General features: G+C 40.9%; 1 protein-coding gene across 18 annotated transcripts in view; it reads left to right on the forward strand.

Moving 5' to 3' along the window:
* The window catches only part of CHD2 (chromodomain helicase DNA binding protein 2), an 89721-nt gene that overhangs the window by 43842 nt on the left and 23510 nt on the right, over positions 1-22369 (forward strand). For 11 of the 18 annotated variants that reach the window (XR_005648915.1, XM_039844016.1, XM_039844020.1 and 8 more), the window contains 14 exons: positions 2297-2485; positions 4363-4525; positions 4856-5008; positions 6315-6386; positions 9125-9274; positions 9984-10132; positions 11116-11212; positions 11634-11726; positions 14657-14827; positions 15709-15884; positions 17027-17068; positions 17628-17767; positions 21905-22043; positions 22217-22367. Coding sequence is in view for 14 of the 18 variants with exons in the window: in XM_039844016.1 (XP_039699950.1) it covers positions 2297-2485; positions 4363-4525; positions 4856-5008; positions 6315-6386; positions 9125-9274; positions 9984-10132; positions 11116-11212; positions 11634-11726; positions 14657-14827; positions 15709-15884; positions 17027-17068; positions 17628-17767; positions 21905-22043; positions 22217-22367 (1885 nt within the window). In the remaining 4 variants the exon portion in view is untranslated. Of the gene's footprint in view, positions 1-2296; positions 2486-4362; positions 4526-4855; positions 5009-6314; positions 6387-9038; positions 9275-9983; positions 10133-11115; positions 11213-11633; positions 11727-12319; positions 14630-14656; positions 14828-15708; positions 15885-17026; positions 17069-17627; positions 17768-21904; positions 22048-22216; positions 22368-22369 lie in introns of those variants that run through there. The other 7 variants (XR_005648917.1, XR_005648916.1, XM_039844025.1 and 4 more) reach the window with 6 other exon arrangements.

Here is a 22369-nt window from a genome sequence, read left to right on the forward strand (position 1 = left end):
TAACAAGATGAAGCCTTCTCAGCCATAATAATGGAAAGTTTTCTCCATTTATTTAGATCTTCTGTAATTTTTCTCAGTAGTGTTTAGTTTTATTAGTGTGTCAATCTTGTACTTTTGTCAAATTTTGAGTGGAGTTTTTTAATCTAATTTTCACAGTATAGTAGTTTTGTATATTGATCTTATATCTTGTAAACTTGCAAAAATTACTTCCACTGTTTGTTGTTGTTGTTTGTTTATTTCTTCAAGTAAAGGCAGTTCAACTTTTCTCCAGTGTGAATGAGTGACTTTTATTTCTTGCCTTATACATACTGGCTAGAACCTTCTTGGTGAATAGAAATGGCAGGAGTGTAGGAGGTTAGCCATAGAATTTTTGTAGGTAACCCTTTATCAGGCTGAGAAAGTTTTCTTCTATCCTAGTTTTTGAGAGTTTTTATAATGAAAGAGTGTTAGATTTTGTCACATGCTGTTTTCTGTGTTGAGATGACCATATGGTTTTTGTTCTTTATTCTACCAGTGTGGTTGTTACATTAGTTACGTTTTAGATACTAAGCCAGCCTTTCATTCCTGGGATAAATCTGACTTAGTCATGATGTAGAATTCTTAGTTATGTGTTGCTGGGTTCAGTTTGCTAATATTTGTTAAAGATTTTTGCGTCTCTGCTGTGTGTGTGTGTGTGTGTGCTTGTGTGTGCGCACACGCGCACACACCCACATACGCTATCTGCCTGGTATTGATACATGAGTTAGAGAGTGTTCTCTCCTCCATTTTCCAAAAGAACTTGTTAAGATTCGTGTCATTTCTTCTTTAAGTATTTGATAGGATTCACCAGTGTAGCTGTGTGGGCTTTATTTTTTCCTTTGTGGGAAATTTTTAATTACTAATTCAGTTTTTAGTTACCGATCGATTCAGATTTTTGTTTCTTCTTGATTTAGTTTTGTTAATTTATGTCTTTCTAAAATTTTGTCCATTCTTTCTAAGTTTTCTAACTTTGTTGGCATAAAGTTATAGTATCTCTTCATAATCCCTTTTAATTTTTGAAGGATCAGTAGTTGACCTAAATTTTTTGATTATGATAATGTGTGCTTTTTTGTCTCTTTTACTTGGTCATTTTGGGTAAAGGTTTAACAGTTTGAGGGATGTTAACTAAAGCTGATGATGAAATGCTTGGCCATTTATGAGTTCAGAGGTGGCAGCAGACTCTATTGATGCCATTGTGCCTGGCGGCAGTGCTGGCATTTGCTGTCTCTTGACTTTTCATCTTATCAGAGCATACGCTTTGAGTCTTACATGGCTCTGGGTGATGTTGAGGTGCTCGAGTTTGTTCTGAGACTCGACTGGCCTCAGCAGAGCCGAGATACCAGGTGCCAGAGAGCAGCTGTGGAGCAGGGGCTCACCTTCCCGTTTAATGGCATGCTCTCTCTCACCTGCCGAGCTGCAATCTGCACGTGAAACCGGGCTAATTCTTCCATGCGCTTCGTGGACATTCTGCTGGAAGACAAAGCATGTCTTTTTAATTCTCATGAAATAAATTTCCTTCATTTTGAAAGAAACTTGCTATAATGTCCCATTCTGGATTTCTTCCATAAATTTTTAGTGAACCAAAGATGATTGAATTAAGGTTTAAACATGGTTAACTTTAACCTATAGAGTTCAGGCAGAATTACTATGGGTGACAAGTTTTTAAATTCGTTAATAAAATTTGTCTTCCTAAGTTCTGTTAGTATTGAGTTTGTATCACTTGTATTTGCTTTTCTCGTTTGGGGCCTATAGAGTCTTGTGTACTGTCATTATAATCTATTAACTTTTTAATCTATGAACAATAAAGATTATTGATGGAAATTATATAACTTTTATCCATGAGTAGTGACAGCTATAATACTGCCACTAATAATTCTTTTACCTCTGAATTTTATTTTTCCAAGAAGTTGCAGCTTATTAAAGGATAGTTTATGATTAATTTTTCTGCACTATATCAATAACATGTTCATGTGCATACTAATTGCATTATATGCTGAAATATTTTGTGAGCTCTAGATCCGGTCTCAGAATTAGAAACCTACTGTTATCCATGTGGACTGATGGAATTAATTAGTTGGTTTTCCCTTTCATTTTTGTCTTCCCCTCTCGTATTTAAGAGCTAGTGATTTATTAAATTTTATCTATCTTTATAGGGAAGATCCTTTTTTTTTTTTTTTTACAGATGTCTTTCTGTTTAGTTCCTTTAAAAGACATTTTTGTTGGAAAAATGCTTTTTTCTCCTCTGTAACTAAGTAACTCTACACTACTTCATCTCTAGGTTTGAGTTCTGGGAAGATTTCGAGGAAGACCATGGGAAAGGGAGAGAGAATGGCTACCAGAGTCTCCATAAGGTGCTAGAGCCTTTTCTTCTCCGGAGAGTGAAAAAAGACGTGGAGAAGTCTCTTCCTGCCAAAGTGGAGCAGATCCTTAGGGTGGAGATGTCGGCCCTTCAGAAGCAGTATTACAAGTACGTTACTGGCCCAGCTCGGTCCGGATGTGATTAGGACCGGTACCACGAAGCCATGAGATAGACAGTTGACAGATAAACCGTTTTCTTTCCCCCCCTCAGTGAAGTCTCAATACAGATTTAAATGGCAATTTATTATGGTCAGAGGAAGTTTTATTATTCTCGCTTTTTTATTTGGGTGAGAATATAATGCGCACACTACTTTCCATTATGTGGGTGATCTGAGGTATATCCTTAGTGCTAACCCCCCACGAATAAGCAGGCATATTTCACACATTTATATATAGTTCATCTCTGCCATGAATTCGTCTCTTAAGGTTCTGTGACGTGCCAGGCATTCTGCCGGACGTTGGGAACATGAAGATGAACAGAACGTGTTCCTGCCAGAGCCTCGTTGCTTAGTTGGGAAGACAGACTAGAGACAAATAATTAAAACAGAATGATGTTTAATGACTGAGGCACGTGCAGAGGCTGTGCCGGTTCGGAAGGAGGGGCACCCAGCTCTGCACTGGAGGCTGAAGACTCCTTTCTGACACTCCAGGGGGCACAGGCAGCCCGTGCACTTGGTTTAGGTTATTACGTTAGAGGCAAAATGTGGTGGGTGTGGAACAGAGGGTAGCACGTATCGTGCTTGTCATAGGCTTTAGTTTTGATGATTTAAATTTGGGTCTGGAATAATGGGAATTAATTGTATCATCATAAAAATTAGTCTTTTAAAGTTCGAGGTCTAATAATCTTAGACTGTTTCCTGTTTGTCCTTAATTAATGTATGACAATAAAAGCGAGTTTAATTTTCAGAAATTGCTATCTGACACTTTTGCCTAACACTACTTTGACTTAAAAAAAAAATTTTATTAGAACTCACAACTACATACAAAAGTAGAATAGTGTGTAGTCACGTACCCATAACCCAGCTTCAACAATTATCAACTCATGGCCAGTCTTAGTTCATCCAAATTTCCTTTTGCATCCCCCATATCATTTGAAACATATTCTAGGTACAGATCATAAATATTTCTATATATCTTTTAAGAGATACAGACTCTTTTAAGAGTTAAGCAAACCCCCTCCCCCAAATAAAATATTAAAAAATAATAACCCGAGCTCGTAGATACAGAGAACAAATTGGTGCTTGCCATCATCAGGAGGTAGAGGGCAAGAGAGATGGGTGAAGGGGGTCAAAAGGTACAAACTTAAGAGTTATAAATAGTTACAAGAATGCGATGTACAGCATGGTGACTGTAGCTAATAATACTATATCGCATATTTGAGAGTTGCTAAGAGAGTAGATATTAAAAGCCCTCATCACAAGTAAAAGAAATTGTGTATGGTGAGGGATGGTAACTAGACTTATTGCGATCATTTCACAATATGTACTAATATCGAATTCTTATGTTGTACACCTGAAACCAATGTTATGTCAGTTATACTTCAGGTAAAATAAAGTTAAGCATAGTATCATGCTAACATGGTAACACGCTTTTAAAAAATCAATAATTTCTTAACATATTTATAATGTCCAGTGAGTGATTACATTTTCTTGGTTTTCAAAAACACACACCCACCTCTGCTTGTTTGCGTTGGGGTCTAAGTAAACTCCATAGGTTATGATTGGTAGGCGTGTCTCTCCCATGTCTTTGTTAATTCTTTGAGTGAAGAAACTCGAGTCTGTGTTCTGTAGATTTTTCTCAGCCTGGATTTTGCTGCTTCCAGCTCTGTGGCATCATTGACTGTTTTACTCTGAACACCTTGTTTCATGCGCATTCACAGATGAGTGTAGAGGGCCGATTAGACTCAGATTCAGTGTGAGTACTTTACAGAACACCCCCAGCTCTCTGTTTCTTTAACTCTAGTAACAGTACCACCCTCATTTGCAGATGGATTCTGACCAGGAATTACAAGGCTCTTGCCAAAGGAACAAGAGGCAGCACATCTGGTTTCCTTAATATTGTGATGGAACTCAAAAAATGCTGCAACCATTGTTACCTGATCAAGCCCCCCGAAGAAAACGACAGGGAGAACGGACAGGAGGTTCTTCTGGTGCGTTCTTAGCCTTGTCTGTACTTACTTCCCAAGACAGTTTAGTTTCTGTAGATGGTTTTCATCAGAATGCTCCTTTTCCTCCTTGATGACTCTTGAAGCATCAAGAGGCTTTAAAACTAGATGAGGAAGGTTACATCCCTAGGAAAAATCTGGAAGGTGTGGTGTCACAGATAACAGGTAAAGAGCATTTCAGGAATGTCTTCTCAGCCAGATTGCAGAAGGCTTCAGAAATCTTACAGACGTTTTAAGAAATATGAACTCTCAGATTAAGGGCAGATAGAAGTTTGCTTTTGCACATGATGATTGGAATGTCTTTTCAATCTTTAGTCCCTGATCAGGAGCAGTGGGAAGCTGATTCTATTAGATAAACTGTTGACAAGACTGCGAGACAGGGGGAACAGAGTCCTTATCTTCTCTCAGATGGTGAGAATGCTGGACATCCTGGCCGAGTACCTGACTATCAAGCACTATCCTTTCCAGGTGAGGATGCTGTTACTGGGGTCTCTTCAGCAGCTGTCTTAAAATATAGTTTACTGCTGTGGTTATTATAAAAGAAATAGCACACTCCAAAAAGATGATTATCCCCCGAGCCCCGTGAGCTTTCCGATCTAGCTCATTATTTGATACCACATCAAATAAGAATGCATTGTTTTTCTTCTTAGGGAATAAGTAGTCTGGAGTCCACTCAGGTTTATCATGCCTACTGTTTTCTATTAATGGGAATATTAAATGCGAACGCTTCGGTTTTCTGATATCAAATATGAAAACCTGCCATTTAAGCTTACCTTTGGGTTAAGGCTCTGAGTAGATTTGGTCGTTGGAAGGAGAAAGGGGATCCCCACGTGTGATTCTCCTTGTGTTCAGGTGGCTCTGGGTCTGGTAAGCAGAGCTGTGAGCTGGGGAGATAGATGCAGGTCGTTCCTTGACCGCCCCTAGCCAGCTGACATTCTCTCTGGGGCCAGTTTTGCCTTCTATAAATGAGGTATTTTGTTCATCTTAAGTGGTGATTATGAGGGGAAGAAATATGAAAATGATTTTAAAGAGCGAGAAACGCTTTATAGGTACAGCATACAAGTAATTAACCGTTACTATTTATTTTACATACTCAATTTCTCTGTGCTAATTTTTTTTGGCTCAGAGCTGACGTGCACTCTAATAAAATAATTGATCGCACCAGTAAATGCCAGAGGCTCTCTCGAAGATTTGTTTTGGTTACTTGAACACTTTGCTCTGATTTTAGAGTGCAATTTTTGGAAAAGCTGGGTTATATGATTAACTTAATTTTAACATTTTCTGTGTTATGGCAAAATGTTTTCCAAACAAAACGATGAAAGTGATTTTTTGGTTTGTGTAGCACTGAATAACTAGGCAGCATGTAGCCACATGAGCTCAGAGGCATCATTTTTCTGCAGGATTAATTATTAGGTGACCAGGGGTGTAGTGTTTTCTTGTCTCTTCAGTACTCAGTGGTGAACAAGCAAACAAAGCCTCTAAGCACAGCTTGGGTTGCCCTCTTCCTCCTTATAGGCCCTGGCAGCCGTTCTGATCCTTGGATAAACCCAAATAGCCCTCGAATCAGAAGCTTCTGACCTTGAGTTTGAAACCGGAGAGCTTGGGGCAAGGCCGTGTGCTGCCTAAGCACAGCCCCTTGACAGCACATTGCCAGTGCATTCCTGGTATTTTTACCCAGTGGGTGTTGGACCGATGAAGGTTGAAGTCTGGTGTTTCTATTCTGAGTGTAGCTGATCTTCCTACCTTATGATTTTCTCACGATTTATTTTTACAGCGTCTGGATGGTTCCATCAAGGGAGAAATCCGAAAACAGGCACTGGACCACTTCAATGCAGATGGGTCTGAGGTACACCACGCATGACTTTCTTATTGGGGCAGCTTGGGCTCTGTATCAAGGGGATAGCTTAATGGATTCTGTTTTGGAAATAATTCACAGTGTAATTCTCCCGTCTCCAGAAGGCAGTGAGAAATCACTCATGTAAAAGATGCCTCTTAAGTTGGTTGTCACTCCAAAAAAGCACACGCATGCTTGTTTATCTTCCTTGGTGTGCATTAATGAGAGTCGTCCTGCTCTCTACCCTCTTTTCTCTGGTGACTTCCAGGTATCATTTCTGGGCCTAGGAGAGGCCAGGCAAGATGGAGGGCTGGCCCATAGGCTTAGTTTTAACATGTATGTTACATCAGAGGGTTCTGATCTCTAATTTTTTGGTGTCTTCGAGTCTTGAAAAAGTATATTTGCCATGTGTCAGATTTGTCGGACCCTGGCGCGATGTGGCTTAAAGTTCTTGTTTTAGCTTAACAGCAACATTTAGTTAAGTGTCCAGCTTGAATGTACCATTACAGGGTATTTCATTTTTTAAGACACACAGGGAAGAGCCACTCCGGACAAGTTAGAAACCATGGTAACATCGCAGTTTGTGCATATTGAACTCTTAAGTACTAGAGGATTAGAGAGAAGTGAGGAGAAGAGGGTTGGTGAAGGTAGTGCTGTAGGAATGTGTAGAGATGCAGAAGTTCACCTGGACCAGTTCTGGAGAGAACGTTAGAGCTGAGGTCTGCTGGGCCGCTGTTTCGTATCGATAGAACAGATTTGACTTTCTGCTCTCCAAAGAGTTTGACGCACTAAATGTCTGTCTCAACAGTGTGCCTTCTGTCTTTAGAATTGCACATAGGCTGTAGTATTCTGGATTCTTCTTCATCCTACAATTTTGGTTCTCCTTAAGGAGCTTTGGGCACTAATCTCTTCAGAACTGAGCCCTGACTAGTTAAGAAGAGGAATCGAATTACCAAAAACGTTGATAATCATCTAATTCCCATTCCTCCTCTCTCCTCCTCCCTGTTTCCTCAACTGTAAAATTATGATAATTCTAATCCCTGCTTCATAACACTGCTGTAAAGATTAAACGCAGTGATCAACATATACCACTGAGCACATTGCCTGGCACATAGTAAGCGCTCAATAAATGTGAGCTATTTTTATTTCTCAGTATTTGTTGAAATTGGTTTCGAGTTCTTTGTAGTTTAAAAATAGTATGAGTTGAATGTTTCATATTGCCCTTTCTCAGAAAAAAACTGAAGTTGCTTTTGTAATAGTTCTCAATTGATGGCCCTGCCCCATGGCTATGTATAGAATACAAATTTTCTATCATTTTCTGCAAACCTGGCTCTTTTAAAATTAATTTAAAAAAATGAAGTACTTTGTTATTGGGGAAAGTGTTATACGTACATTTTCAAAAAATTGAGAAGATGGTGAAGAATATAAAGAAAAAAATTTGTACAAAACTCCCGTCCTGGACACAACTTGCTGTTCACATTATTTGGATGTGTTTCTCTTTATATTGGGTGAAACCATTTGTTTCTTTATATGTTTACCTTGCTGGGACCATGCTGCATATAGGTTTTTGTCACCTTTATTTAAAAATTATACTCTGAGCATTTTTCCCATGTCATGAAATGTTTAAAATTTTTTAATTTCTAATATTTTATTATGCCTGTGCCATTATCTGTTTACTCATTTTGTTATTGGATGGTTAGGTAAGGAAGGGGATATGAGCTTTTTAAAAAGATTTTTGATACATTTTGCTAAGTTTTCATTCTCCAAACAATTTATATTCATACTGTTTAAGTATGAATGTTTCCATTTTTACCTCATCCTGAGCTGCACTGAGTTTCATAATTTTTAACCTTTGTCAAGTTGATAATAGACACAAATAACATCTTATTATAGCTCATGTTATCTTTGATAAAGAATGACATTAAAAATTGCTCATACGACCATTGAAACCCCAGATAAATGTAACACAGAACCACTGGTTTTTGAGTGCCAGTTCTGTGCCTGAATGGGGTCAGATCAAATTCCTTGAAAATAGAAATCTGGCTTTTTTATGGCTCATATAGTTTATTCTCTGCCTCCTGCCCACGTTTTTCTGGGCGCTCAGGTGCGGGCAGGCGTCACATGCCTGCCCAGCCTCTGCGGTCACCGATGTGGAAATTGGACCGTGTCGGTGTCTGGGGCTCTCGCACACGTGGCTGCTCAGCCACACCTGCCCTGGCGCTCTCTGTGCAACTCTGTGCTGATTGAGGCCCCTTCGCTTCTCAGCACTTGCCGTGGTCTGCGAGTGCAGTGCTGGTTGTCCCTCACCAGCCCAGCGAATGGACGGACGTCACGTACACAGTTTTCTTGTTTGTCCTGACTGCCTCACGTGGCATCTTCCGCCTTTCCCCAGAAACTCAGTATCTAGGCAATTTGCGGGAATGATCCCCTTGATAAATAAGTTTGTCCGGTTTTTGTTAATGCTTGTTATAGCAGTTTTAGCCAGGCGAGAACACTAATTCTTTTACTCCTGTTGCCTTATTAGATCCTACTTGACTGCTTAGTTCATTGCACTGACTCTTACCTCTTAATCAAATAAAAATTCACTCTGCCATCAAGTCCCTGACATTCTTTTAGCCTCCATAAAGTTTGTCCATCATATCTCACTTTTCTTCACACCTGCAGGGGTTTCCAGGTGTAAGGGCTTATTGGACTGTGAGACTGTTTCTGAGAAGGCCACTGCATAAAGTAGTATATTGCATTGTGTACAGGACTTCTGTTTCCTGCTCTCGACAAGGGCTGGTGGCCTGGGAATCAATTTGGCTTCAGCGGACACAGTCGTCATCTTCGACTCTGACTGGAACCCCCAGAACGACTTGCAGGCACAAGCCCGAGCCCATAGAATTGGTCAGAAGAAACAGGTCAGTGGCAAGAGGCTTCTGGCTGTGACTTAGGGAAGAGGGAGAGGGGTTATTCAGGCCTTTGAGGATGTTCGCAAAATGTTTTCTTTCATGTTTTGCTTTCATCACCCCCAGAGTAGATGTCTTGTCTGTTAACTAGTACAGAGAAGCTGTCTTTGGGGCTAAGACAAGCCTATTATGGAACTATTCTGTTGCACTGTTTGAAAAGTACATCACCGGTGACCTTCTGGTTTACCCTAAGAAAGGGCTGTGATAAACAGACTCAGAACTGAGGTTTTCTGTTTTAATATGGGAAAGTCGTTGAATATTCCAACATTGTTCAAGGTGGTCTATTTTTATTGCGCATGACTAATCTTAGCCCTGAGATGTGTTGGAAAAGCACATGCTTGTTTCCTTCATATGTCAGTCTCACATTCAGCTTAAGTTTTGGGTAACTCTTAAGTTTCATTAGTGAAATGATTTTAGGAAGATTTTTATCATTAGAACAAGGCTGTAATAACAATTCCTTAAAGGCAGTTTTATTTAAGAGTGCAATCTGTTGGCAGCTAATAAAAATATCTGCTTAAGCTGTCTGCTTGGATGGGTGGCTTGTAGTCATGTGTGATAGTAGAGAACAGATCTTTTTTTATTTCCCTTCTTGGTTTTAGACAAAGGTACCTTTATTTCTGTGTGTGATCATGCATAAACATAACATTTGCTTTTCCCACAGGTAAATATTTACCGCTTGGTTACAAAGGGGACCGTGGAGGAAGAGATCATAGAACGGGCCAAAAAGAAGATGGTATTGGACCATCTGGTGATTCAGCGCATGGACACTACTGGCCGGACAGTCCTGGAAAACAACTCGGGAAGGTCCAAGTGCGTGACAGGAAGATGGGAGGGGGTGGCAGAGTCAAATTGATTTTACATCAGACTCGATCTAACTCTTCTATTAGGATTTTGTACAACAGACGTTAGTCCTTTATCTGAGAAAGGCCGAGCCAAGACCGCAAGATGGCTTTTCCATTTTATTATGTTTCCCCTGTTTCTTCTTCCTCTTTTTTGCCTCTTAGTCCTCTGCTCATGTGCTCTTTCCTTCCTGCCCCATCTTGCCTTTTGCCTTTGGCTCTGCATGTGGCATATGGCACAGCAGCAGCAGGGCAGCTGTGTGCTCTCCATTAGGCTTTCATTTTGGCACAATGTTGCCTTGAACTTTTTAGCAGTGAGTAGATTGAATTCACAGCTATTTTGTTACTATTGGTAAAATGTTTGTATGGAGATTGATATTTGTCCCATTTAAACAGAAGGGTACAGAAGGAAAGTAGTCAGATTCCAGTTGGCTTTATCTGGAAGCGCAACTGTCTCTCTGAGTTTACAGATTTTGACCAAATTGTTGAGCGTCTCCTATGGCAGTCCTGCAGGTTGTATCACAGGTGAAATGAAAGGAGCCCTCCCTTAGTACAGTGTCTTCCGATAACTTTCCCTTCTAGAGGAAGGAACCCAGGTGGAAGAAGCTGGGTTCTTTCTCCTTAGGACCAGAGGTGAGGAAGTTGAGAAATTCTTAGTGAATCGAGAGACAAAGAGAACTCTCTTCTTTCACGTCACTAACTGCATTTCTTGCCTAACCGTGTAGTAGGTGAGCCAATAATCCATTTCCTAGTCTTTCGCTAGGTTAGGTTCACCACCACAGGCTCATTCTGTAGATTAAAAAGAAGCGAAATCTGTGAGAGATCATTTTTCTTGTGACAGCATTTATATTTTTACCAGCAATTTGACCCATTTATAGAGGGATGGGCATGTAGTAGAGCCACATAGAGGTTACTTGACATTTATTTCTAAGAGATGACATTTTACTTTTACAGTTCAAATCCTTTTAACAAAGAAGAGCTGACAGCCATTTTGAAATTTGGAGCAGAGGATCTCTTCAAAGAAATGGAAGGGGAGGAATCAGAGCCTCAGGTGATTGACGAAAAATTATTTTTCTTGACAAGTATCTGTGAAAGTCTACATTTTTCTGGAAGCAGATTCCGAGTCTACGTTACAGGCTTTCAGTAATTACTTGAAAGATGTAGTTTTTGTTTGATTGTTTTTCCTTATAGAGCTCAAAGCTTTTACTGAATTGAGCAGGAAGGAATGAGTAAAGCATATGAGGGTTCTGTCCTCAGTCGTCTTTACTCCAGTTTTATTTTTCATGGTCTCTGAAGTTTCACTCTATCATTTGTATAAATAGTAGTTTGAAACATTAGATGTAAAGGATATAAAGCGGAGATCGTACAAGAAAATAAATGCAGCATCAGAAAAGAGAGCTGGCGTATCCATCTTCAGTACGTGCTGACCGTGTTGTTGTTTTACTGTGTTTGTGTTGCTGTTCTTCTTTTAGGAGATGGATATAGATGAGATTTTGCGCTTGGCCGAAACCAGAGAGAACGAAGTGTCAACAAGTGCGACAGACGAGCTTCTGTCACAATTTAAGGTGTGGACATCATCGTGGGAGGGAGTCCTTAGTAGTGGCCCAATTAACCAGTCGTCACCAGTCATAACTCATGCCCGTTAGCACTTTCTGATGCAAGGCATTTTGCTTCTCCCTTTGCCGAAGTTGACTCACGTCCTGAATATCATTCTGTAGTGTTCCGTGTGCGTGTAGACTCTGCAGCCCTCCTCCTGCAGGGCGGAGGAGGAGAAGCGTGTGCAGAGGGCCGAGGATGTGCCGTCAGTGGGATGGGTGGAGACCTAGCTGCGGCGGAGCTCTGGGGGTGCAGAGGGGTTGTGGGAGAGACAGAATAGACGACTAAGAGGTCGAAGGTATAAACACAGAAGGTGAGGAGAAGTTCTTGATGACTTGGTGGGATCTTTTAAGGGTGATTATGGGATGGTCAGTGGTATCTGATATAACAAAATTAAATGAGATTAGAAATAAATGCAGAAGCCGGACACCAGATCAATAGGAGGTGGCAGCATTGAACATAGACGTTATTAAAAAGCCAGCGAAGAGTGGAGTGAAGGTCATTTATGGGATAAAAGGGTCAGGTAAGGCAAGGAATTTTAAAGATGTTACCATGTTTCCAGGTTGAGGAAAGAACTTGAGAATCGGGAAATACTGAAGGTTCTAAGGAAAGAAGGAAAATATGTTGGCACATTACCCCAGAGGAGACTGGACGGGGTGTGATCGAAAGCAGAGATGGAACATTGGCCTTTGAAGGAAGAAAAAAGTATGCTTTAGGGACCAGGAGGGGAGACGAGATGTGTGAGTTTCTGCTGATGACCTTAGTTAGCAGCAAAGTGAGTGAGGTGTTTGCTGGGAGGTGGAAAGGATTTGGGATGGCCTTGGCTGGGGCTGGGAGTTGTACGGGGAACTCGATTAGGGAGTAGAGCTGAATTCGGAAGACAGGCTTCACATTGGAGCCAGTCAGCTGGTTGTGTGGCCTTCTTCAGCAGGCCTTGCGGTCAGAGAGGTTAGCTCATTGTGGGGATCCCTCGGTGGGAGATGGCTTGGTAGGCATGGGAGAATCAGCATGGCAGATTCGAGTGAGAACGTGGTTGAAGAGATTGACGTGGGTCGGCTCTGTGCAGGTTAGAGAAGCAGGGAGACCTGGGGGTTACAGTGATGGTTTGGAGTGGCAGACCCATTAGGACTGAGGGAGGAGTGAGGGAAGTGGTCGGAAGGAAGCAGTGTTGTGTGACGAGGTCCCAGGTTGGCCACAGGTAGAAGTTGTCTCTGAAAATCGGAATGAGTTGAGTAGACCAGAGAGCTGTAGGATCACTTAATGTGTCTGAGGATGATAAAGATGAATTACTAGTGTTTCAGCTGGTTTCAACTTCTGTGAGCGCTGTCTCCTCCTCAGACAGAAGCCTTCACGGTGCTGTCTTGGTTGGACAGTTGTGTGAGTGTTTCAGTGTAAATTTCTACATACTACAGGTTGACCAGAAGTCACAGTACTGGGTACTCTTGTCTTTCTAAAGCCCTTTTGGCCATTATGCTTAAGCAGCTGGTCTTCAGTAACTCTTACTATGCTTCAAGCACTGTTCGCAATGTTTTACATGTGTTAATTCTAAGCCCTTACCACAGTAGATGTTATTTTCATTTACAGATGAGGAAACTGAGGCACAGAGAGGTTAAGTAGATGTCTTAAGGTGGTGTCATGATTACATCCTAGCCAGCGTCTGGCCCTTAACCACTACGCCATTCCCTGAAAGAGTTAATTTCCAGCTGCGGGAACCACTAACATATGTACATGTAGTGTTGATATTTGTATTAATTGATAATCATTTTCATATGGCTGTTTTAAGAGTCAGACCTGAAGTAATTACAAACAGCTTAATTTAAGAGGTTGGTCAGATGATTCATTTTAGAGAATGGAGAAATGTTAAATTTTCAGTCTCCGTAATTACATGTTTTATTTCGTCGTGGAATTTAAAAAATCTGATTGTGAGGATTATGATACCCATGTTGGATGCTGGAGTTAATTTCAGTCAGAAGTCTGAAAGTTCAGACTTCACTGTCAGCTCCAACTGCCTTGGAGGAGTCAGATGTCCAAAGCCCTTTTGTACTTCATTACATTCGTCAAGTGTAGGTGGGAAGGGACAGAGAGAACATAGAGCCTTGGCCTGGGGCCTGCCCACCGGTGCTCAGAGGTTGGCCGGGGCTGGTGGGCGTTTCTGTGGGGCCATAGTCTCTAAGGCTGAAATGCCAGCCCGTAGGCGGTTTTCTCTCTGGGGTATGTATTATCTTACTGCAAGTAGACATATAAAATATTTGATATAAATAGCATTTTCGTTCAAGTTTGTTAGAAATTTTGCATTTTATGTTCTCATTTTTATTCCTAAGGCTGAAGTACGTTTTGAGCAGTGAACTTATTACGTACTTTTAGCTTCTACACTTTTGATAAAAAAAGAACAAGGGAACTAGTTGGCTAGATGTTAGCCAGTGCTTTGAGTTAGGCGTTATTCCAGATGAGCTCTATTCAGTAGCCATTTGTAATTTCTAGAACTGTAAGTTCATAATGGATTAGTATAGGTTTTCTGCGTTTTGTAATCTAAATCTAAAATTTTTAATTAGTATCATGAAAATACACGTGGTGTCATGGTTACATTCTAGGCAGCGTCTGGCCCTTAACCACTATGCCATTGTATGATTTAAACAACAAATCTTCCAACAAGACTTAAGAGAATTTATATTTTTATATCTATCTCTGTACTTTTCAGTACAATTTCTAATGAACTTGAGGGTTTGCAACATTGATTTGGGGAATGAGGAGGTTAGTAGACAGTCTATGCTTTGGTTATGTAATATCACAGGCGTCCTTATTATTCATGGCTCCTCACTTAGCTTAGAAACACTGAGTTGCCGTTTTAGTGGGTGGCGTTTGGGAGATGGGGACACATCAGTTGTCCATTCGCTTTAAGGTCGCCAACTTCGCGACAATGGAAGACGAAGAGGAGCTGGAAGAGCGCCCTCACAAGGACTGGGATGAGATCATCCCTGAGGAGCAGAGGAAGCGCGTGGAGGAGGAGGAGCGGCAGAAGGAGCTGGAAGAGATTTACATGCTGCCTCGAATTCGCAGCTCCACCAAAAAGGTGACCGAGCGAGATGCGATGCGCACGCCCTCCTTATGCTCTAAGGGCCGCGGGGGCGCTCATCGTTCGGGGAGGGCCCCTGACCTGGCGGGCTCAGGGCAGGGTTCTGGGCAGCCTCGGTCAGGAGCGTGTGACAACGCCCCCGGCTCACGAGGCGTCTCCTCTTTGCACGGTGGCTCTTTGCAAGATGGCCGAACAGAATTCGAGTTTGACTGAAGTTTGCGTTTTGCCGTTGTGTTTAGAACCAGTGATCCTAACAGTTTGTTTCTAATTGGCAAAGCTCTTTTAACCTTTAAGTGTTTGTTCACAGTACTCGGTATAAGTACTTACAAGATATTATGGAAATGTACTTCACAGCTTACAGAGCACCAGCACAGGCACTGTCTAATTTGATTTTTGCAACATCGAAGTAGGTAGTTACTACCCAGTTTGTTGGAGATAAGAGACTTGGCTTTGTGCAAGATGTTAGCTGTTATTTACTGTGCACTCACTGTGTGCCAGGCATAAGTCAGTGTGTTTACTCTGACTCATTCTCATTCTTATGAAAGCCCTGAGTGTAGGTGCTGTTATTTCCATTTTATAAATGGAAAACAAAGGCACAAAGGGGTGAAGTGACTTGCCCAAGGAAGTCAACGGGCACCTACAACTTAAAGATGTTTATTCCCGTGTACTTATTACATTACATTCTATCTCTGGAAGTGAGAATGTCCCAATGGAAGCGTGTCTCCCTCCATTATGTGACATCTGCCTCCCTATTTGTCAGAGAAAACTTGTCTGCTCTGATGGGAAATTCTGAATACCAGAGAGTTAAGATGCACTGGTCTTCGTCCTTAGACCACTTGGACCTGGCACTTAACTACACTGTGACTTTGCCCTTTTAGGCTCAGACAAATGACAGTGACTCTGATACGGAGTCTAAGAGGCAGGCACAGAGATCCTCTGCCTCAGAGAGCGAGACGGAGGACTCTGACGACGACAAGAAGCCGAAGCGCAGAGGGCGCCCGCGGAGTGTGCGGAAGGACCTGGTGGAGGGCTTCACTGACGCGGAGATCCGCAGGTGGGTGGAGGCTCCGCCCTCACTCCGGCTCTTGGACCCCCGGCCCTGAAGGCAGGGAGGGCAGAGGCCCTCACCTGCCAGAAAGGCCAGAGAGACCGAGTGGTACGCCATCCCAGAAATGCTTCTCCATCGCAGCGTTATTAAGAAGCAGATCCCAAATGTCATTATTTCAGATGTAAAATATTTCTGTGTATTCCAGAAGGGGAAATGCAGAGTTGAAGAATAACTGGGTTCACTTTCACAAATAACACTTTCTTAATCTTCATATCCGCTCTGTTCCTTTCATATTGTGTCTTAGTTTTTGTCACACTCATTCCTATTTTCTTCTGTCACCATCCCCTCTATTTCCAATCCCCCTCTCCCCCATAGTATCTCTCCTTACACTGTTACCTAACCAGATTATTATAGTGATTCGGCATGTCATGTCACAGTGAGACCCTGATGTATTGTGACATCTTGCTTTTTATTGACAATGCTAGTGGTTAGCTCATGTAAGGAAGGGCGCAGATGACACATGGACTGGCTTTTGGCATGGTTCAGGGTGAAGACTTGTTAGAAGGATGCATTGGATTTTTGGTGGGAGATAAGGTTGGGCAGAAGGAGTCAGCAGAGTTTCCAAAACAGTTTTACTCAAGAAGCTTTAAATTATGTATTTATTATACTTTGTCTCATTCCCAGAAATATTTGAGGCAGTCCTAAAAAGCATATAGTTGTATTATTGACCAGAAGATAATGAAAAATACTGCAGTATGGAATTGAAAGTAACAGTAGTGGACTGAATAGACCCATTAACTATTTGGGGGCTTTATCACTTGTTGTGGTGATTGAATCATTTCATAAACGTACCTTGTAAAATGGGTGATATTAGAATTAAGTCACAGTTCTCAATTATGTCCCTGGGCAGTTTCCTGATCAGTCACTGGGAATAAAGTTGATCTTTAGTTTGAATAGATCTCAGCACTTATTATTTTAAATTGGTCATTTTCAAAGGCATTTAATGTTTATTCATTTAGTGTGTATCATAAGGATTGACCCAGTCTATTTTTGACAGTTTACTTGGCTCATGTTTTATCATAGGATGTGTTTGCGTTAACATAGCTAAAGTCTCTGTTTTCTGTTGCGTTTCTTGATCATCATCTTAGGTTCATCAAGGCGTATAAGAAGTTTGGTCTCCCCCTTGAACGGTAAGCTTAGTAATAATTCCTTATCTGTCTTTCACTTTCGTTACATTGCAGTTTCTTTGGTACTATGTCCGTTTAAGGTCTGGCACCTTTTGGTGGCCTACTTCTTAGACACTGATGTATTCACATCAATGTGACTTAGACATCAGCAAACATAACTGTGGAAGAAACTATACTTTGCTTCTAGAACAACCCTGCAGTGAATGAAAGTAGGCTGGAGGAAGGAAAAGGGGCACGAGGAAAGCAAAGTGGTTTAAAACAGGCTTCTGGCCCTTCCCTGCTGCTGTTATCCAACAGTCAGTTAACAAAGGGAGCAGAGCCCCTTCCCTTCAGTCTTTTGAAATTGTTATGCACTGTTCAAGGCTCAGTTCTTTATGATGAAAAACAGGTAATCAGCCTTCATTGTGACAGGGTTTTTGTTGGAAACTCGTAATAATCGATTTAGGAATGTAGAGAAAAGTGTTTGGAGGAGCAAGCTTATATAAGGCCAGGTGGTATCTCATGGGATGTAAGAAAAGTGGGCACGGGTCCTTGAAGTGTCCCCATGTTTGTCCGTCCTCAGGCTGGAGTGCATAGCACGTGATGCCGAACTAGTCGATAAGTCTGTGGCTGACCTGAAGCGCTTGGGGGAGTTGATTCACAACAGCTGCGTGTCTGCAATGCAGGAGTATGAGGAGCAGCTCAAAGAAACCGCCAGCGAGGGTAAGTCACTTGGATGTTGGCCCTTCTCTGGGACCTGGAATGAGATTTCTGCTGCTAACGGCTTTTCTTAGACGAGCAGGCGCATCTCCCATGCATCACTGCTCCTCCGAGATGTGCATTCTGACCGGCCTATAATTATGCACAGACAGCCTTGTAAGATCCCAGAGGTTTGCTTGCAACCGAGGTCGATTTGCAGAAGGTGTAGAGTGAAGAACGAGATGAGTAGTTTCTTGATGTGGCTATAGAAAGTTTAAGTGGGTTTGGATATTGTGAAGACCTGAGCGGGCAAAGCAGAGTGGACATGTCTGTGTTTTGGCAGTAAACTAGGACATTACAGACCTCAGCTATCGGTAATTAATTACCTGGGATCCACACAGTATATTGTTTTGTTGTGACAGACAAAGAGTTTCGAGAATTAATTGGAATGAAGTACCGCAAACGTTTTTGTGACAGTGAGATTTCCATGGCATCGGGGTGTGTGGTAATTGGATTTGACCTGCAGTGTTTTCTCTTCCACACCAGAAATGTTTCTGCCTGTCCTGTAAGAAGTGGCTGTTGGGAGGCTGACATCCCATTGGTTAAGGGACACCCTCAAGGTTGAGTCTCACAGAGCTGAGGCGCTGTCATGGTGCACTGGACTGTGGTCTGTCCGTGCCATTTCCCCTGTTTCGCCACTCTTCACCGTGCTGGAGAGCACTCACAGGAGGCTGTGTCAGCCGGGGTCGAGTGTTCTGGCTTGGGCAGCGGCCAGTTTACCTGGTGTCTTGGTTCTGTCATTTCTGAGCTGCAGGACCTGAGACAGGTGGCCTCTCAACGGTCTCATTCGGAAAATGGAGTAACAGTACCGGCCTCAAAGGGTTAGGATGATTACTTCAGTCCATGGGTGGTGTAAAGTGCTTAGCATAGGCTCCGGCTTGCAGTGTGAGCTGTCATCCTTAAGTGAAGGAATATTCGTTCCTTGGGATTTTCTTTTTAAGGATATTATTGAAGTAACAATTTAGAAGTACTTAAAATTTAGATGTATTTTTTGTAAACAAATAATTGAGTGTTTTAGACAATGGTCCAAAAATGTGCTTTCATAGCACCCAGATTTCATCCAAAAGTAAACCTTTTCTCATTGTTTTGTATATTATATTCACATGGCTCAGAAATGAAAGGCAGGTTTCCCTATTTTTTGTCTCTTTCTGGAAATTTAGGAATGCTTATATACAAAAAATGAGTAGATAACGTTTTTTCTTTCTCCTTTTAATAGAAACACTGCAGCATGCACACCGATCTGCCTTTCTCTTTCCATCTCACAGTGTCCTTTGGAGATATTTTCTTATAAAAAGCCCTTCCCTCTCACACCCCTCTGTCTCATGCACCTTGGCATTGAGGATCTGGCCGATTGCTTCCTCCCGCCATTGTTTAACTGGGATTTAGCATATTCAGAGTCCAGGCTGACATTCCAATTCAAATGTAAGATTATTAATATCTCAAGTTAAAAAGTTATATTCCTAAAAATGTTAACATGATCATGTCTTTGCCTTATCCTGTATTATGCTCATTTCTAAATAGCAAAGCCAGTCTTACTGTTAACAGTAAGGCTTCTCAATGCAGAGTTTGATTTCATTGCAATTCTTTTTGTCCTGAGAATACATCCCACTAGCAACGTGCAGTCAAAATATTGTGTTTTAAAATTATGCGAAGTTGTTTTTTTTCCTGTGTGGTTATGCCACCAACTTAATATATGATATCGTTTAGCCTCTTTTGTTTATATTTATTTTCAATTTTAGAGATTCCTTGTCTCATTTTGATTTAACTTTTTATTTATTATTATTAATTATGTAAGACATTGGCAAACTCCATTGAGGTCGTTTGGAAAATCTTGCTTTTATCCCAGTCCCCCCAGTCCTGTTTCATTCCTCTCCTATAGGTACCCAGTATTCTTTCCTACAGAAGATAACTTGCCATGTGTTCTGTTCTGCATCTACTAATTTTCACATATGGGGATCTCTCCATATTATTATGTAGAGATGTTACGACGTAGAGATCATCCCTCCTTCTTTTTACAATTGCACAATATTCCACCACGTGTGAATTCATACTTTATCTCCCCCTAGTAATGAATATGTGGGTCGTTTTCAGTCTTTTGCCATTATAAATAAAGTCACAATGAGTAACAGTCTAACAAATATGCTATTTCCTATCTTGCCAGCACCTCTGGGGTAGATTTCTAGAAGTGGGATAGCTGGGTCTTGGGGAAAATGTACATGTAATCTGGTTAGATGTTGCCAAACTCTCCCCCGTAAGTCTAATAGCACTCACGTTGCCACCAGCAGTGTATGTACTGTTTTACAAGCCTCACAAACAGTGCGTTATCAAACATTCAGATTTTTGCCAGACTCTGGTAGGTGAGAAATGGCATCTCATTTTTTTTTAAACGAGCAAGGTTGTGCATCTTTTCTGAGGGCCGTTAGTGGACTCTCTATTCATAATATTTTGCCCATTTTCTCTTGAGTTGTTGGTCTTAATTTTGAGGGCTTCCTTTTTTGATAAAAGTTGCCAGTTTACTCTAGTTTGTGATTTGTCTCCTTATTTTGCTTATGGTAGTTTATGCAGAAAATTAAAAAAAAATTTTTTATAGTCAAGTTTATGATGTTTTACCCTATCGAGTTTAGGTTTTGAGTCAGTTAAAAATATTTTCTCTACCTCCAGGATATAAAGAAATTAACTGTGATTTTTTCACCCCCTTGTTCCTATGTGATTTCATTTACTTTTGCATCTCTGATCCACCTGGAGTTTTTTCTGGTGTACCAGTTTTATTTTTTCTGTATGGCAACTATATGTCTCAACACCATTTATTAAAAATGGTTCCTCTTTTTTCCACCACCTGATTTTTTTTAAAGAGCTCCATAATCAGTTATGGATATGCAATATCAGTGGTATGGGTATGCAATATTGTTATGGGTATACACTATTAGTGTCCTGTTATTGGGCATTAAGCTTTTCAGTCCTTTGTTTTATGGCGTTGTGATAAATAACCCTGTATGTATGCAGCTTTGCACCATTTCCTCCCACCAGCATTGAATGAAAGTGTCTGTTTTCTCTTAGTCTTATCGACATAATGTTTTCAAATTTTTTTATTTTTCCCAACCTCATAGGTTAGAAATGGGATGTGTATATATTTAATTTGCATTCCTGTTATCATAAGAAGGTCGAGTGTTTTTTTGTATGTTTAGGAACCACTTGAGTTTTATTCTCTGCAAATTGTGTCTCTATCCTTTGCCCATTTTTCTATTGCAGTCCAGGAGACTGAGACCCGTAAAGGTTAATAAGTAGAGCGAGAGGGGGCAGTTTGTGCAGATTTGGAACTAAATTCCAGATTTCTGATTTTCAGAGCAGGGCCTTTCCTATTTTACCACATTCTGTCCCCGCTCTCTTCAGTGTTGTTGGGAATGGGAGTTGGAAGTGAAGTTCTAGTGGATTACGTAAGAATCCCTAAGTAATTGTCTGTAATTGTAGTGCCATCTCATCAACTTGCATGTTTTGAAAAAAAAGAAGTCTTTTCTCAGGCTCTGAGCTGTCCTTTCTCTCACAAAGTGTCATTGTCATTGATTTCGACTTAGACCCTTTGGTTAGAGTTGACTGAATTTCATTTTTACTTCGGGGATTATTTTAATTCGAAACTAGGGCTAGTGTAAACCTTCCATGACTCTTTTTGTTCATCATTTCAAATGTGTGAGGTATGGACTTGATCTCATACTTTGTTAGTAGAGAAGACCATCTTTAAAACACTTAAAACAGTTAATGGGATAGTTAGAAAAATAAAAGAAAAAACTTTACTGATGTTATTTTTTAAGAATCTTTTGTTAATTTTATTAATTTTAGAACCAAGTGTGTGTGTGTGTGTCTCTGTGTGTGTGTATTAAAGGCAATACGATTAAAAACACTAGCTGATTCAAAACTTCTAAATCTTAAAAAACTGAATTGTTTAGAGGTTATTTTACAAATAATTTTTTTTGCCTTATAGGTTAAAAATTTGAATAAGACATGTATTTCGAGGGCATGAGCCTTGATTTGCTGGTATCTGTTCAGTCTGTGGAACTTTAATAAATTCTTGTTTAACTAATGTGAAATTAATTGGTGCTTTTTTAGGGAAAGGACCAGGGAAAAAGAGAGGGCCAACAATCAAGATATCTGGGGTTCAGGTTAATGTGAAATCCATCATACAGCATGAAGAAGAGTTTGAAATGCTGCATAAATCTATCCCTGTGGACCCTGAAGAAAAAAAAAAGTGAGTGTATTGCTTTGCCCACGCGTGGGTGGCTGTGCCACGAGAAAACAAACTTGACGTTTCATCATCTTGGGTTTAACATATCACAGTACTGTGTTTCTGTTCATTTGTGTTCATTGCCAAATCAGAAAGGCCTCTCCTCTGAAGTCCTTGCGTTTTCGAAATCCCCTTAGGTACTGCTTAACCTGTCGTGTCAAAGCTGCACATTTCGATGTCGAGTGGGGAGTGGAAGATGATTCTCGCCTCCTGCTGGGAATTCATGAACATGGCTATGGGAACTGGGAGCTAATTAAAACGGACCCAGAGCTTAAGTTAACTGACAAAGT

Source organism: Pteropus medius, unplaced genomic scaffold (assembly GCF_902729225.1).
Source record: "Pteropus medius unplaced genomic scaffold, Ma_sr-lr_union100, whole genome shotgun sequence".
NCBI lineage: Eukaryota > Metazoa > Chordata > Mammalia > Chiroptera > Pteropodidae > Pteropus > Pteropus medius.